Source organism: Centrocercus urophasianus, unplaced genomic scaffold (assembly GCF_019232065.1).
Source record: "Centrocercus urophasianus isolate 14NV4802_14NV808 unplaced genomic scaffold, USGS_Curo_1.0 seq_73, whole genome shotgun sequence".
Taxonomy (NCBI): Eukaryota; Metazoa; Chordata; class Aves; order Galliformes; family Phasianidae; genus Centrocercus; species Centrocercus urophasianus.
Window position 1 is genome coordinate 12,045,806 of NW_024885344.1, and position 16,445 is coordinate 12,062,250.

Below are 16,445 nucleotides of genomic sequence, written 5' to 3' on the forward strand. Positions count from 1 at the left end.
TACAGCTTATAAAGTTGGGTCACGTTAATTCTTAACGGTCAGCAGACTGGCCACAGAACTCCCCTAAGATCTGCACGAGAACTTCTGACTGGACATAGAGAAAGGGAACCCCAAAAGCCATCAGCTGACACATGAAAAAGGAGTCCAAAGGGTTCTGGGCTACCTGGTGCCCAATGCAGGAAACTGTGCTTTGCAGTCGCTGGCTTGCCACCCTAACTCTGTCAAAGAAGCCGAGAGAGTACTGCACCACCCTGCTAAAGAAGGAAGCGGAGCTACCTGGGGCCCTCTCTGCTGAGGAGGAGATGGAATTTGCCCGTCCACTTCCATCACTTGCCATAGTGTCCTGCAGAGGTCCTTTGGTGTCCTGGAAGAGTGAGGAAGTGAATTAAATCCATACTAAAATTGCAAGCACTTAGAAAATACTCTTTTCATATGAGGTTGTATGTACTGAACACAATGAACTAGCAAGATATCCCTTTGGCAATTAAGATACCCCTTATTTATTGTATAAAGGCAAGGTCTGAACCAAACGCGTTCCTTCTCGATAGGCTTAAAACCCCAAAAAACAAGCTAGATATCCAAGAAGGTCAAAGCAATAGGATCCCTGAAGTCTGCTCATCTGGGATACATAATATGTTTCACTTTTGGTCTTTCCTTTTGGCTGGAAGCATGGCACAAATTTTGAGATGGATCCCTAGCCCTTCCAAAAAGGTGCACAGCTCTAGCTTGTACTAACAAAACTTGACAAGCAAGCAGAAAGATCACCACCACCGCTACCACAGAGGAAAACATCATCTGAGGGGTAAGGTCAGTTTGTAGCATTCAATCTTAACAGAACTTGAATGCAAAGAGACTACCACAGACAAAGACAAAAGCAGAGACACCTTTCTGTATTACATAGTAGGTCTTGGGCCTATGTTTAAAACACAAATGCTTCAATTACAATAATATAGGGAAAAGGATACCCTTTCTTTCCATACACTAACTGACAGCAAAAGTGCAGAAGAGACAGTACATCATCTTAATAGCCTATGCAAGCGAGTTAGAAATTCAAGTTTCAGAAGAAATGCAAATAATTTGTTTAATCTTAAGGAAAAGCAAAACCAGCAACATAAGTTATATGGTCTCTACACAAACTAAATAAGCATTTCAGTACAACAAGAATACAAATCAAAATACTGTTCTGAGTGGATCAGTACATCATTTTATAATAAGAGCCATGAAAAGAGAAGTGATAATTGCAAGCTTTTAATGAAAATTTATAGAACTGTAGGACATTATGACATTACAATGCCATTTGATGCATTCTGAATTTTTCTACCTTCACAAAAAGAAAAGCATATTTACTCTTTCAGTGTTAAGAATCAACATGCTAGATGAAAAGAATGAGTTACCTTTCCTGACACTGCTGGCCTCTTCCTTTGAGCATAACCGGAGAGTCGGTAACAGTAGTGGGGCTTACAGTAGAATTTACCTGCAGACAGAACATTAATGATGGTCGACAATGAGAACACACCACCTTAACACAATACAAGTGTCCATCTCACTGCAACTTATTTTCTGTTGTCCCTCCTTCCTCTAGTTTAATCAGTATGCACCGAGACAAGCACAATCTGAAGTTTTAACTCCAGCCCTCCTCTCTCCCCTGCCTAACTAGCTTCCCTTTCATTGGGTGCCTGACAGCCACTGAGCATAATATCCTATCAAACACCAAAGCAAAGCTGTGAGGCTTGTGTGGTATCACATGCTAACAATGCGGCAGTGTGTGAGGAACAAAGAAATCATCACATGAAAAGCTGGCAGAAGCACTTTTGGAAAAAGCAAGAATGAATACAAGCAGCAGAGGAAAGAGGGAGAGGAGGGCATTAACTCCCAGAGAACCATCTCCGAAAACAGATCGTAGTTACTTGCAGAAAGGGCGATCGAGCAATGAGTCATTTTCACAAGTAAGACCTGTTGTGACACTGATGTTTTAGTAACACTCCAGAAGTCTAGATGGGTTTTCACCAGCATCTGAACACTATCCTAAAGACAAAGCAGCACTAGCAATACCCCAGTGCAAATAACAGTAATAGGAGCAAACTGATGGCACTGTTATCTTCCCATGCTCTTTTGCTACCATATCCTGCTAAGTGTATACTGCCCACAGCATACCTTCTAATATCCTGTTCCTACAACCTCCCTAACACATTTCAAATCTATAGTCTGACTTTTGCTGCTTTCCACAGTTTCTCTGAGCTGGTACTAGCACAATATATTCTAATGATTTGTTTTATGATAGAAAGGTGGCAAATACTATCTGGTGAGAACTGCCTGCTTAAATAAACATTTGTTAACGTGGAGTCTTTCAAATTGTTTCGGGGGAAACATCTGACAAGAGATAGAACAGCAAAACTCCTACATACTCAGGCTTTGAACCAGACACTGATTGTAGAACACTACAGGACACTCTCAGTCGGAAGAGCTAGATGAATAGCAACCACATGAATGTATTTTACCTTCTCTTTCAAAACAAATCCAGAATGAAACATGAGCTACATTTTCACAATGATTAGTGACAATAACACACATTTCTATGTGGTCACATTTGGTATATATACATATGAAACTGTTAACCGTGTAACAGTTCAGAATCAATGCTGCAGATGTGCTGAGACTCCAAGCTTTGTGCTTGTTTCACTGTGAGCTGTCTGGCCATAACTGTGTACATAAGCTGGCTGGCAGAAAGAATCGCTAAGTCTGGTGGCAAAAACTGCTTCAGCACATACAACAGACAGAAGGGCTCAGCTTGCTACTGCACATTTAATCAGGTACCCCATGACTTCTGAGTGCACAAAATAACAGCGGTGCTCTACAACTGCCTTGTCCCAGCTTTGATAATTGACCAAGCTGTTGATTTTATACACAGACTTCAAAATTATCACTGGCCCCTTTAAACTTCCAAGTCAAGTCCGCTGTCATTCTGAACAAGTAATAATGGCTTTTCTATTCCTTACTGGGTGCCTGGTTTGATGGTTCTGAGATTCCTCAATTCTTTTTGATCCAAGCCCATTACTAAAGGTCGCTATATAATTCATCTTCAATAGAAATATTATGTTGGTACTTTTTGCCCCATAAGCCTAGCTGATGTATCCATGGCCACTGTCAGTATTTTCAAAAATATTCAACCCAGTTACACAGATGTCTATCAATTTCAGAACTTTTCAGTCTGCAGAGAGTATCCTGGAGTTTCATTCTGTAGCGTAGAGCTTACAATTTTTACTTCATCTTTGACTCAATCAATGTGGAAAAATATCATTTGTAGCACTTTTTCCTGTTATTTTTATTTCTACATCATCATTCCTGGTGTAGAAGCCTCTCCATCTAATATCTCCCTAGTTTTACATAATTTTGTACATATTTTATTATTGATATCAGAGCAAAGATAAATGACAGCTGTGAAAGAAGGTAGAAGTTATACTTCTTGATATACATTAAGCTTTATCTAAGACACCCTACTTCTTCAGAAAATGTGAATTTTTGGCTAACAAGCAACAAATGTAACACTGCCACTCTTTGAAGGATGTTACTCTTCAGAAGTGACGTGCAATTTGAAATTATAATTTTCAACATGCTCATCTTCTGGGTGCTAACGTAAGTTTCAGCTGCTGCCACACTGTCTGGTTTCTCAGATCTGTTATACCTAACGCTTCCCTTAATCCTTTGGATGTTGGACTCTGTTAAGAGTCATCAATAAATTTATTAATTTGGTAATCTTATTTCTTGCTCCTCAGTCTATCAGACACAGAAAGAAAAAATTATTACTGAACTTTCAGTAACTAATTATTTCTCCATATATTTAGCATTGACCTACTCACCTTCCATGTCCTATTTTTCCCCACTAAAATATAACTTAGTCTGTAATTATCAATTATCATAGCCCTTGATTATAAACTTCTTCTTTTGTTGTATCTAAAATGTAGAGCTCTATTGCTGTGTTCTCTTAAAAAGTAAAAGCTGATTATGTCTGTCACCAACACGTTACGTTCTCTTAAATAAAGCCAAACTAAATTTAAAACTAAACTCATTTAAAACTAAAATGAGTTTGCTCATTTAAATGTAACCGAAGGAACAGTAAAGGATCTAGCCTTAAAGACAGCTGCCAAACCATTTTAAAGCCCTCAAATACTATTTGTTTCTTTCCATTCCAGCAGCTATTCTTAATTAACTCCTCACAGCTCTCAGCATTACCCAGCCACAGGAAACCCACAGAGCTTTAACAGTTTGAGAGGATATCTCTGGACCTGAAGTTACTCCGTCTCTTAACTCACCAAATAATTTGTAAGCAAACAGCGAGCTGTGAAATCACTTGACAAACCTCCAGGACAGTTAAGAGAATTCTTACAGAAAGGCAATTTCTCTTACCATCTTCAATATCATAGGCGTAAGATGACAACCGCAGAGTGGTGGCACAGTATTCACACTTGAAGCAACTGCGGTGGAAGAACTTGCCTTCAGCACTCAGCCTTTCCATCACATAGACTCGCTTGCGGCAGAAGTAACAGACATCACTGCCTCCCAGGTTCTGGGGGAACTCCTTTTTGAGTGAGCCCTAGACAGATATAGCCGTGATTAAATTTGTGCGTGTTCATTCTCACCAAGACCGCATGGTCATATTTTCTCTTCATCTTTGCAGGTATGGGAGCGTCTGGATGCTGCTGTTCTTTGACACATGGGTGCTGCAGCGCTGTGACACAATTCTGTTTTAGCCAGGAAACCAAAAACTAACCTTGAAGTCCAGTGAAGAAGGTCCTAGGATGTCATGCCTATGTATGTGAGGAGTAAATTAGGCTCTGGACGGAAAAGTGGACACGAGTGCTATTAACAATGACCTTGAAATAAATGACTGAGGGAGGCATACGATAGAAAGGCAAAATCATTAAGAGACCCTTCAAACTGCAATTCTTAGACCAAAACCTCACTCCTCTAGTAAACAACAATGTTGAAGTAGCCACAGTGGAACAAATACATCTTCACAAATACGACCACCAGTTTGTCAACTGGTTGCAGCTAATCCTTGACTGCTGAGATTAGATTCAGCAATTTTGCAAGGAAAATGAGGACAAGAGAGAGGGTGGATGGAGAAAGGGAAGTTAAGTCTTTTACAAAGCTACTATGGATCCACCAGCTGTACTAGCAACTCACAATACTTCAGATCTACAGTACGTCTAATCACAAACACACATCATCTTCTGCACATCATCTTACCAGTTCCTTCTTGTCTAGAAGGGTTTTGGGTTGCTCTTTCCTTTGAAGCTGATTGGCTATCTGCTCAGCCAATGAGCTCACTCCGCCTGTGTACATCTTTATATACTTCTACCAGATGGATGGAGTAAAACAAAAGGGAAGTGAGAAAAGAAAAAGAAATAAAATTATAAAAATGACTAAAATGATAATAGGTTAGGTGGTGAAAAGGTGCAGAGAGGTGAAACCATGCCAAGACAGTGGACAATATGGAGTGACAAGTAGTAACAGCAACACTAGTGCCATCAGTAATCATTGGACCAGTCCAATATCAACTGCAACTATGAAAAAGAAGGTTTGCATTTTGCATTCCCTAAGTGCTCTAGAAATGCTATGATGATGAAGAAAGCCAAGTTTTTTCTTGCTTATGGGGTACTTTGCACCTGGAAACCTGAACAGATTCACTTCTCAAAGATGAAACCAAATATAGACAAAGATTTGAGGTTCCAGGTAAAATTGGCATCAGAATCAAAGACATTTTGGAAGACATGTCATAGAGTCTAATGTAACATGCTGATTGCAACAGTTTATTTATATGATTAGCATCTGAAAAGAATTGATTTAAAGTGCATTCACAGAGTAGGAAGAAATCCTTAACTCAGGAACTCACAGTCATTCAAAACTATCATTTTTCCAAAGCTAAAAAAACATAGAAGTTTATATGGAAAATGATGGCAAGAATCTCATCCAACACTTTAAAGCCATACCTGCAAACATCTGGAACATGTATTCACTCAACACTGAACATGGCTTTATGACTCGGCTTTTCTCCATCATGGGTATTGACTGATGCAATGACTGTGGATAGCTAAAATCCCTCCAGTATTCTGAGAAACTTAGGCATGTTGGCAGTTACACTAGACGGTCTAAAAATGAGTGTTTGCAAGCCATGTTCAGCCACTGCAGGAGCAGAGGAAGTGATTTTCAACGGAAATAATTTCAGCCATCATCAATAATTACATGGTTAAGAGAATTATGTGCTTACATCCGTGTTAGCTTAATCACACTGCAAACACCACAAATTTGACTCAGCAGAGCAGCAAAGAGCACACCAAGCAATTTTCCTTTTCCAAACTAAGAAGTACTATGAATATTTCTAGCTGGAGTCTCCTCAGGAAATGAAGGAGCAGAAAGACACTGCCTTCTGGCAAGTGCAAAATCACCAGGATAAAAGTATCTTGAAGGAAAAGACTGAATTCTTCTCTCAAAATTCCCACTACCATACCAGAACTAGTTATTTCCCATAAGTAACAATTCAGTGTATGTTTCACAAGTGTGGTTATCAGCCTTTTAGAAATGTTTAAGACCTTCACATATTCAGACATGAGAAAAGCAGGAAGCATCACAAAAATCTGAAATCCATCACAGAATGGTATTTCAGGGGGAAAAGAGTCTGAAAATGGCATGCTTGGCCATCAGATTGTAGTTGCTATCACTGAAGTCCTAATTCCTCAAGAGCTGTCACTACAATAAAGGAAATTTATTTCTGCCCACAAAGAATTTATACTCACTCCTTTTACATACTTGTCTGCTAAATCCAGCCCAAAATATTGAGCACTTGCAGTATTTACGTATGCAAGTAACAACACAATTTGTCTTTCAGAATTTTCAAGCTTTTCCAGGGGAAGCAGGTGCTTTCAACAGACATTTTCTTTCAGATGGAACTGCATTTCATCTATACAGGTTCCTCACCCAACCTTAACTGCAGGTGTTTCAGGATCTTTAAATTTCTATCAGCACATCTGCCCGAAAACTGATTATTCTAATCTTAACTCACAACATCCGAGACTATTTTGTGTGGGAAATGTAATTGCTCAAGTCTTGATTTTAGGTTCTGTGGTTCTGATTTCTCTACCTACACATGGCAACTGGTCTAATATTGGATTTTAAATGGAGCACTTTAACTTTCCTTGGGCAAATGTCTTCAAGATATGCAATGTTCTGAACCATTTTGAACAGCGAGCAAAGAACCACTTTAGCTTAGGTCAAATCAAACTCCTTTTGTTTTCCAGCATGGCAACTGCAATTAGATGAAATTCCTAGTGATTTTTTAGAAAGCCAAAGCATTCTGTATTTCATACTATAGATGAAGCATATACACACAAGCCCATTCTGTAGTTTGGCCCAGAATCTCAACAAAAGCAGCAAGCAAAACAAGAAAGCTTTATTCCAAAGCTAGACTATTAGTGCTCAAAAAAAAAAAAAAAACCACAACAGACAATTTGAGAGCAAGATAAACTAGAAGCTTTTTACATTTGCACCAAAAGTTACATATATTTAGTTTCAAACTGCTTTATGGTTGACAACAAGCTATGCCACAGGCTGCTTGATTTCTCAGTTGTGCATGAATATGCACAGAGATTGCATTTTGCAGGTGAAGTGTTGCAAGCCTAGCCATCTCTTGTGTTTTGTCCTTGGCCAATGGGCCCAGGGGAAGTAAGTGACACAGCCGAGTGCACCTAGCAATGCTCAGGCCAATGCTACCTGTCGAAGAGAGTCAGATGAAGGTGAAGAAGGGCGATTAGAAGAACGGAGGCTAAGGGAGAGCTCCCACTGGTCAACAAAGAATCGGCGAGACGGTTCAGTCTCAGGCTAAAAAATAAAATAAGAATCACAACAATCATACATAGATATGAAGGAAAGCCAGGTGAAAATAAAAACAAAAATTCAGGCTCTTCTGCCCACCACAAAAAAATAAAAATTCTTAATGACATTTGTAGGGCAACTTGAATTAAAAAAAAAAAAAAAAAAAAAAGGTCCAGTGCATCTTCAATTTCTCCCTAGTGAGGCAGAGTATGTTATTCTTAATTTGTCCTTTATTATGTTTTAAGTCACTGAGGGCCATTTGGAAACAGTTACCTTCTTCCACAGATGTCCAGCCTTCTGTAACCCAACCAACTAAGCCACTGGCACAGATCCCAGATCAATTTCCTCTGTTGCTCCTGTATCTCCTGTTGTTCCGTATTACTGGCTCAAGACACTAGGATTCTATTTCAGGCCACATGAGACCTCTTCTACATTTTAACTATAAATGCAAAAAAAAAAAAAAAAAAAAAAAGATCCTGCTCTCCTTCCAGTGGGAGAAATTAACTTGTAACTGTTGCCAACAAGCAGCACCACATTTCCAGTATAAAATTTAATGCAGCAGATTTGAAACACCACAGTAAAAATAATTAAACAATATAATGCAATCTGCTATTTTTGCTTATCAAGTGGCAAAGAGCTAATCTCTAACTGTGAATATGCATCCTTCTGAAATGGGCCCTTCACAGGAGGAAGAAGGTATGGGCTCCCAACATACCCTTCTCATTACCTTTATGGCTAACTAATGCCCACCTTCCAATACACTTAATTTAAATAGGGAAAAAAAAAAAAACAAGGTAGCGAGGTGTATCAGACAGTACTGGTAGGAACTGTGTATTCCTTAAAATTACTATCTGGAAGAAAAAAATATGTAAATTTCAAATATTTGACTTTCTTTTAAAAGAAAATTATGTTTTGCATTACAAAAAGGACAAAAATAAATGTCATGAAGCTACTTGACTCACAAAAACAGTAATTTGTAGCCACTTAGAAAAAACTAGCTTGTTGATTAAACCTATTGAGCACAATAAAAACTAGGTGGGTTTTCAGAAATATAATAGTATATTAAAACACTGATCACAGAATGTGTGATTCTGTGATTTTCTGTACTTAAGATCAATATTTAATCAAATTGCTTTTCTGAAAATGTATTACTTTACCTGAGCTTTCTCTTAGTACTCTACTTTTTCTCGATTTCTTTCCCTAAATCCCACACTATAATCCATCATTGTCTGCAGTGTTCCAACATCCGTTTCCATCTTCATCTCTGCCTCACTCTTTTCCCTTTCCTCTACTTTGTGTTCTCCATCTTCACTATATTTTCTCTCCTCCTTAATTCTACACTGTACAGAATAAAGGTTTTTTTCTCTGCAATGCAATACTGTTAATCTTTTCCACCCTCAAAAAGAACCTGAAAGTGCGAGATAGCAGGAAGAAGGTAGAAGTAGGTGTCAGGGTCCAGATGCTAACTTCTGTACCATTATTTCTACACAGTAATGAAACACATACGAGCATGCTATCCTCAGATCATGCCTGAGATCTTCAGTTGTGTCACCCATTAACAAATAGATACTGGTATGTTCAAAGCAGTCTCCTTACCCACACTTACATGGTTTCTCCTATGTCTGCGACATCCTATCTGAAATCCAGCCAAAGGTTCACTCTTCCTGGAGAACAGCTTCACTGATTTTAATCATCACATCAGCAAAGACTGCATCCCCAAAGAACAGTAGTTAAAAGTGACTTATTTGTTACACGTTTCCCTTTGAGATGGCTTGGAAAAGTTATATCCACCAGTAAAAGTTATAGGACTGTTTATACTCCTGCTCAAGAAGACAGTTTAATTTTGCATAATTAAATCAAAACCATAAACTCTGCAAAAAAAAAAAAATCACTTAAGTTGAGAGCGTTTTCTAAAAGTACTCTCCAGTTTGCCAAAGGCTGCTGAAGATAACCAAAAACAGAAATGGGGCAAGGAATGTGAACAAAAGAAGCCACAGTTCAAGTTGGCAGACTCCCATATGCCAGAGAAGACAAACAGGAGAAAAAATTAAGCACAAAAAAATAATCCAAAAGTGTACAGCCGAATCAAAGAAAATCAGCACAAGCCACCAACTCTGTTGTTGGAAATAATAATACAGAAGCATGGGCACAAAAGTCGGACTTCAGAGCCAGGAGTTATGCTTGGAAAATGCACATGTTCTTGCTTCCAGCAGCAAGTAAAACTGGGGAGCAACTGACTGGTAAACGAGCACTGTGAGATGATTTGATCTGGAGTCCAGCTCGTTTTCAGCATGTGCTCTGAAGCTCGGAGGCTGCTTTCTACCCTATTGATTGCAGTGTTTTGTATAACGGAAGCATTCATCAGGGAGACTATTAAAAGCTGTCAAGTCTGATAAAAAACACTACACAAAATAAACTTGCTCTTTCGTTTTTATCCACAGGACTGTGCGCAGCAACGGTCCCTGTATTTCGGTGAGCTCTTCTAGCCGTGTGACCCCAGATGCCAGCAGTACCCACACACTGACCCACTGGTACAGCAGCTCATAGACAGCGGGGCTGTAGTCACCTGATGCCTCGCTGCAGGCCTGGGCTCCAGGAGGGCAGCCAGCTGACATGCCCTTTGTTCAACATTCTCAGGCACTTGGTCATCAGAAAATAAACGAGGAGATCTCTGTGAGATAAGGAAGGAGGGAGGAAGTAAATAAACCAGAGGGAAAAAAAAAAATAAGAAGTCCCAAAAGGAAAGCCAGACAAAAGGTATGAAATTCACATGCAGAGCAGTGAAAGAAGCTCCCCTCTGAAGACTGTTTTCATTTCTATTCTGTACTGGATTACTATTCTATTGAAGTGCTAAATGTTGACCTTCCAGGCCAGGAGAAAAAAACAGCTGAATTAGACCTCATTCACAGTGCTCCCACTGCTGCAACAAGCACAGAGCTGCTCTCTGGCATTACCATCCGAAGAACTCCCACCCCTCTACATCAAGATGCGGCTTTATCATGCAAAAGGAACCGATTCACCAACTCATTCCATTACAGTTCTTTTTTTGTCAAGGATTTCCTTTACACATCTAAATGTGCATGTATTTGTGTTTCTCAGATCTTCTGCACAGAAACATATTTTTAGGGTAATGGATTTCAGTTTTCATAAAGAATGAATTAGTCTCCTTAAAGATGCTGGTAGTATGTAAAAAGAAATTGCTGTACTTACCAAGGAGAGGATGGTTAACGAGAGTGGCTGGTGGATGCAAAGCATAGCAAAATCAAACTACCACAGAAGTTTCAATGCTGCTTCTGCACTTGTCTGAATTGCCATGTCAGCACACCCCAGGCACAACATTTCACACCTCTGCTATTCTGGTCCTTCGTACCAGTCTTGCTAACATGGAAAAAAGACCTGGCTTGGGACCTGCCGTACAGAGCAGGAGTATTACTTGCAACACCAGGTAGCCTTCAGCTAATATGTTTGTAGCATTCAAAAGCAAATGGAGCAGGATTTACAAGCGAGTGTGAAGAAATCTCAGGCTTGATCTGTCAAAAAAAGCCAGAGTGCTGCTACATGTTGTTAACTGTTCTTCAAAGCGGAACAGAAAACTGGGTTCACACCCAATCAGTGAGAAACGCATTTCCCATTCAAATGCATTAATAATATTCTCTATTTTCAGCTGCTTTCAGTTCCACCTACTCCTCTCTACTAGATCATTTTCACTAAAACTAGGGCCTATTATAAAGCTGTGGGTTCTGTGTCGCTGCAGACACATGCTCATTCATTTTCTACTGCCTGTCAGAAAACATTCGGCCCACAAGTGCCTTTTGTGTAGAACACATTTTTGAAGTTGTAACAGTTTCATAGCTGGCTATCATTTATGACTTCATTCATTAAAAGCCTTTACTGGAATGTCAATTTATTTGCCAATATGAATTCAAATCAGCTCGTTCTTTTGAATGCTTCTCTCTCCTTCTCCCATGCTTCTGCATAATACTGAACCGCTTAGACAGCCTGATGAATATTCCATTAATAAGAAGGCTTCAAAGTCTCCATACTACATAATGCCTCATCTTTGGCCTGTAGGAGGCAGGATGGAATGCCAGTTGTTTAACCATCCAGAAAGCAAGCAGCGAACACAATGCAACTGTGTTCGCATGAATTAGCACAAAACATAATTCTTCTTGTTCTGCTACAGCCATAGCATACTCCAATAAAGAGGTGTAAGAGAAAAAGAACGGGAAGAGCTCAAGTGCCAAATAATGGCAAAATAAAAGCGTATAGCAAACTGCTGATGAAGGCTTGTTATGCATTTATGTGGACATCACACAGAAATAGTCACTCTTAATTGCAGTTGCAGCGTGTTAACAGCAGCGTTAGGTAAGTGTGTTTCACTACGTGGTACATTTGCCTCCTGAATTGCACACATCCAATACGGCATTGTGTCATCAGCATCCATGCCATTTGTTCATGCTGTTTACCCTTTCCTGTCTGGGACTCTGCTCCCCAGGATATCCAGCACCAGGATCCCTGTATCTCTGCAGGCAACAAATTATGAGCTTAATAACAATCACAGACCAATTTTCTAGTCAAATAGACTTCGTCTTACTTTGTTGACAATGCGAGCAGCAAAGAAGTCATAATGAAAGATAAGTATTTTATTAACAAGAATATTCTAAAACTGACAAAAATAATTTGGCTCCCATAGGGAAGATTTAAGTCTCTATATATTCATATTAACTCATTTAACCAAAGTTAGTGCAATAAAGATAGTAGATACTCAGTACAACTCATATTGTGATGTTAGCTCAAAAGAAGTAAATAAAAGATTAAAAGAAGTGGCAGAAAGACTCCATTAGCAGTGCAGGGAGAGAGAGTTTTTAAAAGACATCAGAGTAAGAAGGACAAAGATCCACCTGACTTGTCATGAGGCCTTGGACCAAGGCAACTTCACAGAAATAATAAAGGGGAAAAAAAATCTCTCCAAAGGCAAAGGCATCAACTGGCTGTACTGGATTAGCTCTGTAGCACAGGATGCATATATTCCTCAGAATTAAAAGGAGGAAGCGTTTTTTTTTTTTTTTTTTTTTTTTTTTTTATATTGAAGAGGCACACAATTTTCCTATGGGACACAACACAGAAAATAGTGAAAACATATTTGGACCCCAGCAGCAGTAAATTCTCATGACTGAACTAGGCAAGTGAAAGACAGGACAAACAAAACACTTGGAGAAGAGAGGGAGGGGAGACAGCTAAAGGGTCCTCAGTTACTGAAAGCTCCTTTTTTCATATGGAAAATGATTGCCCTCTAATAGGTTGAAAGGTAAATTTTACCACTGCCTTCACTTTTCTATCTGCAAACTTTGGGAAAAACTGTTGTTTTCTCATAAAATCTTAAAAAGACTTTGACAAGAGGAAGACTGCTAGCTACCACAATATCTAATAATACAATTCCCCATTACAGTCAATCCAGCTTAGCTGTGGATTTTGCCCATTCTACCCAGACGTGCACCCCTGAACCCTTCCTTGCACCACACTGTCCACAGGGTGCCAAAAAAATAATTACTTTTTTTTGTTAAGACAGTTTTAAATCAGATCAACAAGCAGCCCTGATTCATCTTGTGGGTGCACAGTCTGATACAGGAGAGGTGGCAGAGTACATATGGGTCAGAAAGAAATGACCCTTCTCTACTTTCCTTAAAGGTGACGTGTGTTTATGGGGTTGATAGGCAAACAGAAAAGAAACATTATCAATCTTCGGAGAAATTTACTTGTGTAATGTCTATTGAATGTATGGGATGTCTTGGGAACTGCAGCTGCCTTTTTATCACCTAAAGATTAGTTCAAGGTTGAGGAAGGAGTGGGATTTATTACTGCAGTAGGAAAATGAAACAAAAATAGATACAACTGAAAGAAGCAGGATGACTGTGTACAACAAACAAACAGGCATTTAAAGATTTCAGGTAATATTTAACTACAAAGACAAATACACGTGTACACACATGTATATACGGCTGCACATGTATATGCTGTGCGCAGAATAAGGCTTACACTGAATCCAGACTAAGACAGACAGAATGCAAAGTCTTCTTGAGACAAAGGACTGAATGTGGGGGAAACAGAAGGATCACATCAGGCATATGCACAACAGTTCAAAAAAGCACTTCATACAAGTAAACTTAAAAGACTTTCATGGATAAAAGAGGAAATTCTCACTCACACTTGTATAAACAAAAAGCAGAGATGGAGAAAACTTGCAGTCTCCATCTCTGAATTACTCCAAAAAGATTTAACTTCTGTGTAGAAAAAAGGAATTTTTGCTAAGACAGAAGCAATCCGTTGAATTTCTAAGCAGCATGTATACACTTTAAGGGTAGACTTGACCCTTCAATTTCACTTGTACTTTGCTTCAAGTCAAAACTGAAGAAGGCTACTGTGATTACCAATTACCCTACAGTGAAATCTCAGAATCTCCAGTGCATCAGATAATAGTGAGATAACACTATAAAGTGTGTCAAATATAAGAGTTTGATGAAGCCTTATCTACATACGAGAAAAGGAAAATTGGAAATGTATTTATAAATGGGATCTCTGGTAATTGATTTAGTCACTTGTACAAGCAGTAATGAAGAGAGAGGGACAGAGCATGCAGAGGGAATCACCTGCAGTCTGGGATACGGTGGAGAGGAAGGTGGAGTGGAAGAAGAGAGCATGATCACTTTTTTGGGGCAGGTCCGAGAACGTTCCTTACTCCTCATCTTTTTTTAAAAAAGAAAAAGAAATAAAAAATCGTAATAATGGCAGGAAAGCTAACATTTCCATTCATTGACTTTGGGAGGACAGGCCAGAATGCATAAGCTGGGAGACTGCAATCTTCTGCTCACACCTCTTACCAGTGATCTAAAGCCAGTTTTACCAAAGTTGAAAGAGGTAGATTTTTCTCCTGTACTCACATGATCACGTCTGTTGGGCAGAATCTTCTGCAGACAGCCAATAAACGTGTAGTTACAGCAATAACCAACTAAACCAACCGTTTCTGACTCACAGACAAATATGCAACTTGGAACTCTCAACAGCGGAATTGGACTGCACTTTTTGCTTCACAAAAAAACTGCTTATTGCTGTGCTCTGCAGAGTTTAAAAATATCCGTTGTGTTGACTTAATTAGTCTGCTTGCAGTTCATTAGCAACATAATTCAAGTCATAGTGCTCTGTTCTCAGCTTTAAATCCAAGTCATAGTGCTCTGTTCTCAGCTTCAAATCCATCTTCTCTGCCTTACAGATATTAAACCATCTCAGGTAAACTGAACTACGCTTTGCTATCCTACTAGAACAGAAATATTGCTGCTTTAAAGGCAATATGTACACAGCTAGTAATTTGAAGACTGCACAATGCAGGTATGTCCTCATTTTCATACACCATAAGAACATGCCTTCATAGTTCTTTATGTCATTCTTATGGATAGTCTTTTAACACATCTTCTGCCTATTCTTTCTACCAGAGCAAATCTGGTAATTGTTGCACTGAAAAAAAAAAAAAAAACCCCCAAAAAAACTTGTGTACCTGGAACCACTGTTACATAGCTTTTAAAGAAACAGCATGCTGTCTAAAAATATATGGATGTTCATTATGGTCCTGACAGCTGAGATGGCATGAACATCTTTTGGGTGTTCTCTTCCCCTTCAGCAAAAAAGTAAATTCTAATTCAAACAGATGCTACAAGCAGCTTAAAACTAAGCCACATGACTTTGCACTGAAGTGGATGAGGAACATTTATATGCTCAGCCTTGAAGGTACTAATTTCAAGCAGAAAGGCTGGCAACATTTCCAACCACTACAGCTGTTTGTAGACTGTCATCTAACAACAGCCTAGTTTGCATTTCAGATTTCAGTATATTCACAAGGTTGTGTAATTTTCCACAACAGATCATAGTATATAGCATTATATAGGATGTAAGATCCATTCTTGAACATGCAAATACAAAGACGGCTATACGAATGAGGAAACAAAAACATATCAACATATTCAAATGAGAAATTAATTAGGAAAAACAGTATTGGTAACGTAAGCTCTCTTCTGCTGAGATTTCAGCTCCAGCTGACTGTGGCCATTTCATTCACTACATGTCTTCAAAGATCACAATTATAACAGAGTCACTGAGAAGTGTTTTTACTGCTGTGCTTTTCTCATATTTCAGGGAACCACCTCAAAAGAACAAGCATCAGACCTCCAGAGGCAGAAGAGATCTGCATTATACAGCATGTGGTTTCTGTCTTACAAGCAACACATCAGATGTCTTTGCACACATCAGTGATTTCAGCTTGTGCATTACACTCTTCTTGTTGTGAGGACATCTCTGAAACTGGCAGAAAATTGTTGAAAACTGGAAAATTAGGACAAGATTCAGTTTAATCGGCTAGTTTCCCATACCATACCCAAGCAGTCATATATTCTTCTGGATTGACTACATGGCTTCATGATCCCAGATGAGAAGCTCAAAAAACATGACTGCCCAAAAGCAGTGAAAACGGAAAGCAGTAGTACACAATATGGAAGAAATTTCTGTACAGCAAGGAGTTAATTTGAGAT

At 39.0% G+C, this 16,445-nt stretch overlaps 1 protein-coding gene across 10 annotated transcripts in view; it reads right to left on the minus strand.

The window, feature by feature from the left end:
• The window catches only part of MICAL3 (microtubule associated monooxygenase, calponin and LIM domain containing 3), a 154,633-nt gene that overhangs the window by 67,352 nt on the left and 70,836 nt on the right, over positions 1 to 16,445 (minus strand). For 9 of the 10 annotated variants that reach the window (XM_042838117.1, XM_042838114.1, XM_042838111.1 and 6 more), the window contains 3 exons: positions 4,405 to 4,591; positions 1,395 to 1,474; positions 277 to 364 (listed from right to left, as the gene is read on the minus strand). In XM_042838117.1, the coding sequence (XP_042694051.1) occupies positions 277 to 364; positions 1,395 to 1,474; positions 4,405 to 4,591 (355 nt within the window). Of the gene's footprint in view, positions 1 to 276; positions 365 to 1,394; positions 1,475 to 4,404; positions 4,592 to 5,247; positions 5,356 to 7,767; positions 7,876 to 10,435; positions 10,541 to 12,335; positions 12,393 to 14,516; positions 14,613 to 16,445 lie in introns of all 10 variants that reach the window. The other variant, XM_042838116.1, reaches the window with a different exon arrangement.